Raw genomic sequence first — 8303 nt, 5'->3', positions numbered from 1 at the left:
TGTGCCTGTCTTTGAGTTTTATTTCTACGTCATCCTTTAGTCCAACTCTTCTCAGACTATCATGTATACGGGCGGCACAGAGGGCCGGGGCTCTATCCCAGAATTTCTGATCCAGCGGGTTCGGGATGGGAGCCTGGCTGGAGCTCTGGTGGTGAGGGGGTTACAAGTTGGGCGGCTAACTTCAAGGGCAGCAGTTCGAAACCACCCCACCGGCTGCTCCGAGGGAGAAAGATGGGGCTTACTGCTCCCATAAAGGGGAACAGTGTTGGAAACCCACCGAGGGCAGTTCTACCCTGTCCTGTAAGGTCGCTGTGAGTCGGCATCGCCTCGGTGGTGGTAAGTTCAGTTGAGTTGCTAATCCAGGGAGCACCCTAAAATCCCCTGCAAGCCTAGAAGACTTGCTTGCTCATGACTGTCTTAGGGTACATGCTCCTGGGGACACTAGGACCTAGAGTTTGACAGCTCTTTGGCCAGGGGCTTCCAGGAGGCACCTGGATGCAGAAGGAAAGGGAAGGATTCCATTAGTCTGTTTTGGGGAGGGAGGGGCCGCTTTTGGTGCAGACTCTCAGCACCTTCAGGTGGCACCTCCAGCCTGGCCTGCCCCTCCCAGGCTAAGGCCCTCTGGTGTGTGTGAAGTGCCCACAGCACCTGGCAGACTTTCCTACCTGCCTCTGCCCCCAAGCCGGAGGCTGCCCTGGGGCTGCGGGAGCTGAGCCTGCTCATTCCGTGGCCCAGGCCACACTCCGTTACCAGTGGGAAGGAGGCCAGAGTCCTTAGGATGACTTCAGCTGCCAGTGCAATTCCAGCTGTGGCTAAAGACAAGGGCTGCAGGGGCTGCCTGCAGCAAAAGCCCCCCTGTGCCCTACTGGCAGGAGCCCTCTGAGGGGAGCATTCCTCTTTCAACAACAAGCCCTGAACTGGGAAGCTAAACCCCCATCACACTTACAGGTTCTGGCAGGTGAAGAGGGAAAAAATAACTTTTGGGTGTCAGACACCTCAATCTCAAGGGGACTTGAGGCTCTATTTTCAGAAACTTCCATTCTAGCTTCATCTAACACCTTCGCTGTGAGAGCCAGGTCTGTTTCTCCACGGAGGCCACCCTTCCTCCCAGAGCCTTCCGCCTCAGTCTCAGTGCTACATTGTCCCAGGGGGGTCAGCCACAGGCAGAGACACTCAAGGGGGGGTGGGGGACAGAGGGGGAGTTGAGGGAAGACTTTCAGCAACTTGGGTATTCCACCCCATGTGATTCAGTGAGTCTGGGCTACTTCGCCTGCAGGGTCTGTTCTCCAAGCTGGTCTGGGACAAACGTGTGACAAGCCAGCCAGGCCTGATGCGCAACAGCTTGTCTGTCGTAAGAAGCCATTCTGCCCTCCTTTATTTTCCAAACCCACCTGCTCTTGATCCCCACCGCAGCAGCCCCACCTAAGGGGCGCTCTGGCAGGGAGGGTGGTCAGAGAGTGAGCGAAGCGGAAGGCTTCGGGCACCCTTGGTCCTTCCCGCCTCCCCAAACCTGGCCCCATGGGGCTGCACCTCCAGCCGCTGGCTGAGTCACGAGGCTGCCTTGAATGTAGAAGAAACACGCTAAGGACGAGGAAGCAAAAACAATCAGCTCCGCTTGGCACCTGATGGCTTGGTGGGCCATCGATTCCAGCCTAGACTGCCGGCCTCTGGACTCCTTTCGCCTGAGAGAAGAGTAAATCACTCTGGCAATGGAAAGCACTATCGTTTGGGTGTTCCCTTGCCTTCGGTCAAACCCAATTCCAAGGAAGACAAGACTCATGCCGCCCAAAAGGCTGACTGGACTCTCTGGGTGTCACTGCCTCCCTTCGATCCTTAGAATCTGTCCTCAAGAGGGGTTTTTCATCCCTCGGAGCTCTGAACACTCAGGTCCTCCCCATGTTCTTGTGGGGTCCGGGTGGCACACATCCACATCCGCAGCTGGTACTCCTTTCCAACATACCCAGGGAGAACACAGGAGGGCATATGGGGAAGGCCTGGTGGCAGCCAGGGCTTGGGGAAGGGATCAGAGAGTCTGGGCAGAAAGAGGGAAGCAGGCCCATGCAGGGAGTCTGCAGAGGCCCCGGGAAGTGGAGGCACAGGGGCTGGCTGTGGTGGGGCTCGTCACTTACAGGTGCCGGCATGGTACTTGAGGGCGCTCACGCTGTGTCTGTGGGCCTTGAAGACGTGCACACATTCCCCCGTGTCTGCCAGCCAGCACTTGACCGTCCTGTCGGCGCTGCCAGAGTACACGTGCCGGTTCACAAGCTGGGGAGGAGAAGGGGTTAGCACCGACTGCTCTAAAGTTAAGAGCCATGACGTGACCTGCCTGAGGTGTCCCCACCTACTCCCAGGCTCTAGCCAGAAGGGTCACATGGGCCAGGAAGGCAAATGTCTGGGTAAGATGCGACCTTGGTTCAAACCTTGATCTGCCCCTGTTCCTTGGCTAGGATCCTAATGTTGCCCTCAGCTTCTCCACCAGGAAATCAGGACACCACCTTCCAGGAGGGCAGCACTGAACGTGCCCTCTGGGCATGGAGCTGTATGAGCCCGTCCCACAGTCATTGTTGTTTTTTAAATCATGTTATTGGGGGATCTTACAGCTCTTATCACAACCCATCCATCCATGCACTGTAAAATGTTTTGAAAATGCAGGCGTTCTTATCCATTCTTTCCCAAAGGGTCCCTGCTGGTGCTGTGGAATAGGGGTGGTTGGGCTGCTAACAGAAAGGTAGTGGTTTGAACCCATCAGCCACTCTGCAGGTAAAAGAGGAGGCCTATTGTTCCTGTAAAGGTTTCCAGGCTTGGACACCCTAGACTCACATGGTCGCCAGGAGTTGGAAGCCACATGCTGGCTATGGTTTTGGTAGGAATCAAAAGGTGGGCAGTTCAGACCCACGCACAGGCACGAGATGTCGTAATCTGCTTCCCTCCACCTGTCAGCCCTGGAAACCCCATGGGGCAGTTCAACTCTGTCCTACAGAGTAGCTCTGAGTCGGGGTAGACTTGACGGTGATTAGGCTTGGTCTTCTTGCGGGGTTCTCGTCTGCAATGCTCTCCTGGATTGTGCAGGCGCATGGAGCTACCTGCAGCTGTCACTCGCGCTTTCCCAGCTGGGAAGGGGCTCCAGGACTTTCTCATGGGACTTCCGCTTGCCAAAGGGCAGATGGGAAAGAGAAAGAAAGGTATGGAGAACTCCAGCACAGGGATGGGAGTGAGTGTGTGTGGAGGTGTGCTTTTGTGTGACCTGAAGCTGGGTGTCCAGGGATGCCCTGGATGGGGGCAGGGGGTGGGGAAACGCTAGCTATCCTTCCCTATTCCAGAGATAGGGAAAAGGGAAGAATTGAGTTCATCCGTGCCAGACTCCACCTGGGACATGTGGGGTAAGTATCACAGCATCCCCCTTGCTAAAAAGGACAAGGGTTCTAGGCCAAAGAGCATGCGAAGACAACATGTAATTCTGAGAGGTCTTCTAGACTACACTCACCCAGCCAGGGGCATTCCAAGTGACAGCCCGGGCCAGTGGATGCTGACAGGGAGACTGAGAGGTGATGCCCACTGTGGCCATGAAGGATGGGGTACCCTGAGCCCCTTCGCCTTCCCTAGCAGGGGAGACGGGGCTGGCTACAAACCCTTAGGACAGCCATTCGCTCCCGCTATCGGGTCACGAGGGAGGCAGAGGTAACTCTATGACCTGAGCCATGACGTGCCTGCCCAGGGGTGTGAGAGTGAGTGTTGTTTTTAAGGAAAGGTGAGCCAGTTCCCTTGGAGAGGGTCTTTCTCCTGTGGTGCAAAGTGGAGTGCTCCTAGAGGAGTGTCCATCCGCACCCTCTACCCCCACCCTACCCCCGGCAACTGCTTCACCATGGAACTGTGTCTGTTTGCTATTCACACATGACTTTCATGGTGCCAGTACTGTGTCTTGTGCATGTAAATGTACACGTGACTTGATCAGACCAGATGGACACAGCAGCTATGGGGTGGGGGTGGGGTTTCTGCTGCAGGTTGGAATCCTCTTTCCGGAGCCTTGTGGTCGCTTGGGATCTTAGGGCTGCCTCTGAGGCCACCTACCTATTGGAACCTAGAGGCAGGAGGCAGGCACGGCCATGCTGCACTCTTAAAAACCTTTTGAGCCCTCCAGTGTCACCGAAGCTCCCTCTACACTCCTAGAAAAACAAAGACTTGGCCAGCGGCAAGCCAGCGAGTATCTCAGAAGCCAGGACGGGTGTGCAGTAGGGGAAAGGAGAATGCTTCACTCCTCAATGGACTTGAGTCTAGAGGGCCAGCGTGCAGTGGCTTGGGACATGTGGCCATCCCCGGGGTACAGAATGAGCTGGAGAGAGGGGTCAGAGATTAGAAGGCAGCAGGGTGCTCATGGGCCAGCTGGACTGTGATGTAGGAGGCAGAGCACTTCCCTCTCCTGCCCTTCCTGACCTGATGCAGCTTGCCTCGTTCGAGCAGGCCTCTTGGCTGTTACCCTTCTCTGCCTTGGTAGTCTTTTCCGAAAAGGGGATGGAGTCTCAGTCCTCCTTCCCTCGTTCATGGAGCTACAGCCACCCCCCGAATGTCCATCGACCAAGATGTAAGGTCCAGCACTCGTCTCGGGGCACAGGAACTGCTGGCTGAAGCCAAGTGGGTGCTGGAGAGGGCTGGCCTGGGCTCCCTGGACAGGTGTGGATGTCCCAGGTGGAACCAAGCGGGCTCCTCTCTCCTGAGGCTGCTGGACAAAGCTCAGGGCAGCTGTGCGTCATCTCTGAGAAAGAAGCCACAGCAGGAGAGAGGAACGAGTGCAGCTCATGCGTAGAAGAGCCACTCAGCCCTCTTGCCCTGCGTCCTGGCATCGTGCTTCCTGGGCCCACCTTGTGAGGCCGATTCGCCCTGCTCCTGTGAGTAGGTGCCCCTTAATCCTGTTAGAGAGAGCCTCGTTACGTCAGGCAAACAAGACTGTTTACGCCTTCTACCCTTCAGAAATCTGAATTTTCTGAAAGGTGTTCATGAAAAGGAAGAGAAAAATAAAATCTTCACTTCTACGGATGATACAAAGCCTCAACTACTCAGTGGGCCTCACAGAAAGGAGCCAGCTGGTGAGGCTGAGAGGAAGCTTAGTAAATTCTGCCTCTGTGCCCGCAGGTCTCTGCCCTGGCAGTATTCGGGCTCTCGGAGAGTTCTAGGCCTCCGGGCAGGAGAGAGCACCGAGAGGCCTTCTCCACCCTGGTTATGGGAGACGGGGATCTCACGGGGGCCAGGCCAACACACCTGCCATTTCCCGATGGATTAATGTGAACGTTGTTATGCCGCCAAAAGTTGTACTTTGTAAAGTCAGGTTACACAGCCAGATGGGGGTGGGGGTGGGGGGAGGAAACAAAGAGAAACTCACATGTATTTAGAAAAGTGGTTCTCAACCTTCCGAATGTGGCGACCCTGTCATACAGTTCCTCGTGTGGGCGTGACCCCGCAACCATAAAATTATTTTCGTTGCTACTTCATCACCGTCATTTTGCTACTGTTATGAATCGGGCAACCCCTGTGAAAGGGTCGTTTGACTCCCAAAGGGGTCGAGACTCACAGGTTGAGAACCGCTAGTTTGGATGATTCCGATTTGAGTTGGCACCTTCTAAAGCGTGATCGTCAGGAGCTAGTCAAACACCTGCCTTCTTCTTGCCACCAGGCCCGATCAAGGTGTTGACCATGGCTGTGTCAATGTCCTAGAGTTTCTTCACAGCCTGTTTGATCTGGTGCTTGTTGGCCCGACATCCACAATGAACACAATGTGTTGTTACCTTCGATCTCCTTCATGGTAGGCTCCGTGGTCAAAGGCAACTTGATGACGGCAGAGTGGTCCCTCCTGTTTCTCCTGGGGGGCTCTTCTGAGGGTGTTGTGGCTGCCTGCTTAGCCTCGGGGTTTGGGCCGCGGGCAGGTGGGTGACGCGGGGATCTTTTTGTGTGTATGTGGCCTTTAAAGTCTTGGCTTCAGCTTGGGCAGGGCTTCCTTCTGTGCCTTCGGCACCATCTTCATCAAAAGCCAGGGAGGACACAACGGGTCTGCTCTGCTTCATGGACTCTCGTCTGATACGGTGTCGCCCACATGGCCTCCGAGGTTGGACAGCACTCCGGTTGCACAGTGGCTGTAGCCGTGCACTTGTGCATGTCACTGCTCATGATGATGGTTCAGGGTAGGGGGTGGGGGCAGTGTCTCCTTCCGGGCAGGTGGCCGTCCCTTTCCATGCCCATTTAGGGAGTGGTGCTGAACACTACCACCACCACCACCCCCCCCGCACTCCCTGCTCTCAGCTCCCTCCTCTCCCAGCAAATTCAGACTCTCAGGGACTGTGGTCACACACCTGTGTGCCTGTGGCTCCTTCTCCAGCACGGTCAAACTGAGTGTGCCTCTCAGACATCTGGAACTACCCCGGGGTCTCTGCCCTTAAGGCATCAGCAACCCCTGAACTCGCCCTTCTCTGGAGTCTCACCCTCAGCGCCCTGCACCGCACCCTCTCTAGGGCAGGCAACCCCGCCGTGGGGCAGGCTACCCTGCCACCTGGGGCACCAGCTCCGCGCTGCTGCCATGGGCTAATGCGCTTTGGACATGTCTCCCTCCACTTTGTTCCTCGTCCAGTCCCGCGGTTCCCAGGGAAGAGAAACAAAGGCATGGGCCCTGGCCAGAGGCCGCCCAGCCGGACCCCATGTGCTGTGTGTGGTATGTGTATCGTACGCGGTGTGTATGTGTGTGTGTGATGTGTGTGATATGTGTGTTCAGTGCTGTGAATGTGTCTTGTGTGGTACGTGTGAAGGTGTGTGGTGTCCACACGGTGTGTGATGGAGTATGTGTGGGAGATGTGTGTGATGTATGTCTAATGGGATGTGTGGTGTGTGTAGAGTCGTGTGTGAGGTGTGTGCTGTGTTGTGTAGTCTAAGTGTGATATACATACTCCTCTATGCAGGTGATGTTTGTGTCTAGTCTACATGTCCCCCTGAATGCTAGTCTAAACTGCAGGTCAGTAGACCTTTCCTGACTCGCTGCTGGGAGACTCCAGACTTATCCAGACCCCTCAGACTCACCCTGTGCAGGGGACGGGAGCCCCGTGAGCACCCTGGGTAGGAGCCAGTCCAGTCTAAGAGCCTGAGAGGGAAGTGCTGTCCACGGAGTGCACCCTGCCCCGGCTTGGCGAGCTTTTTGATACTGCCCTGGTGGCGCAGTTGTTCTGAGGTGGGCTGCGATCCACAAGGTCGGCAGTTCTAGCCCATCAGCTGCTCCTTGGGAGAAAGATGGGGATTTCTACCCCTGGAATGTGTCACCGTGTCAGAAATCCACAGGGGGATCACTCCGAGTCAGCATCCACTCAATGGCAGTGAGTTTGGGGTTAAGGTCCTGGCGGAGGCTCCTCTCTTTCTTTACCTATTGGCCCCCTCAGCCAACAAGCATCTGCCCCTGCCCCCCACCCCTCCTATTCTGGCGCATTTCAAGAGCACAAACAGGGTTGGTGAGGGTGGGCTGGGCTGGAAGGGGTCTGCTCTACCAACATCACCACACACGGGTTAACCACCAGATTCCGTGAAAGGAGGGAGGCCTCGGAAGCCCACACACAGCGCTACGCCACATTCTCGGGCAGCATTCAGTCTGCTCTCTCTCAGTCTCCAGTGGCCCTCAGGGAAGGCTCTGCTCATTCCAGTTGTGGAAACTGAGAGCAGGTAGAGAGCTGGGATTAGAAATCCAGGGCCAATGGACAACTCAGTGCCCCCACTGGGTCCCAAGGCCCCAAAGCAGGGTCAGGGTTTCTGAAATGTGATTTACACAAATGACTAAGAAGCCAGGCAAATCCATCATGGGTACTTGTGGCTCTCTGGGGCTTGGGGTGGCCTGGAGGAAGGGATCACAGGGTGCCATCTACCACCCGCTCATCCTAGAGCTGCAAGCTGCCTTCATCCCTAGAGCCCAAACCTGCTGGCTCGATAGGTCCTCGGTAGGGACTGGCCAAGGGAGGCCACTGTCAAGACCACCCCCAGTCTGGTTGTTGGTAAGCCTATGCGGTGGGCTCTTCGGCTTCCCACTACCCCGAGTCCTTCTCTTGCCACCCCAGGTCCCCAGAGGACAGGTGTGGTGTGTGGCAGCCTGGCCCACTTTTCTTCAGAAGGGGAGATGCTGGCCAACCTCTGTCCAGCTTGGGCCTTGTGCCCAATGAATCTCGGTGCCTCCTTCAGAAAACAAATTTGACTTGTCAGAACTCTTTGGATCTAAGGGTTTGGGGAAAGGGGTTGTGGACATAGCCCATCCTCATTCTCAGATAAGGAAACCCGGCATTGGAGGG

The 8303-nt window shown here is 56.0% G+C and overlaps 1 protein-coding gene across 2 annotated transcripts in view; it reads right to left on the bottom strand.

Annotated features, from left to right (window-relative positions):
* WDR86 (WD repeat domain 86) overlaps window positions 1–8303 on the bottom strand; it is a 65929-nt gene that overhangs the window by 1869 nt on the left and 55757 nt on the right. For both annotated transcript variants that reach the window (XM_045290160.1, XM_004702482.2), the window contains exon 4: window positions 2130–2265. In XM_045290160.1, the coding sequence (XP_045146095.1) occupies window positions 2130–2265 (136 nt within the window). The remainder of the gene's footprint in view (window positions 1–2129; window positions 2266–8303) is intronic.

Source organism: Echinops telfairi, unplaced genomic scaffold, assembly GCF_000313985.2.
Source record: "Echinops telfairi isolate 266 unplaced genomic scaffold, ASM31398v2 ScPeMD7_31;HRSCAF=116, whole genome shotgun sequence".
Classification (NCBI taxonomy): Eukaryota; Metazoa; Chordata; class Mammalia; order Afrosoricida; family Tenrecidae; genus Echinops; species Echinops telfairi.
Note: the sequence above shows the minus strand (reverse complement) of the source record. Positions and strands in the feature narration are given on the sequence as shown.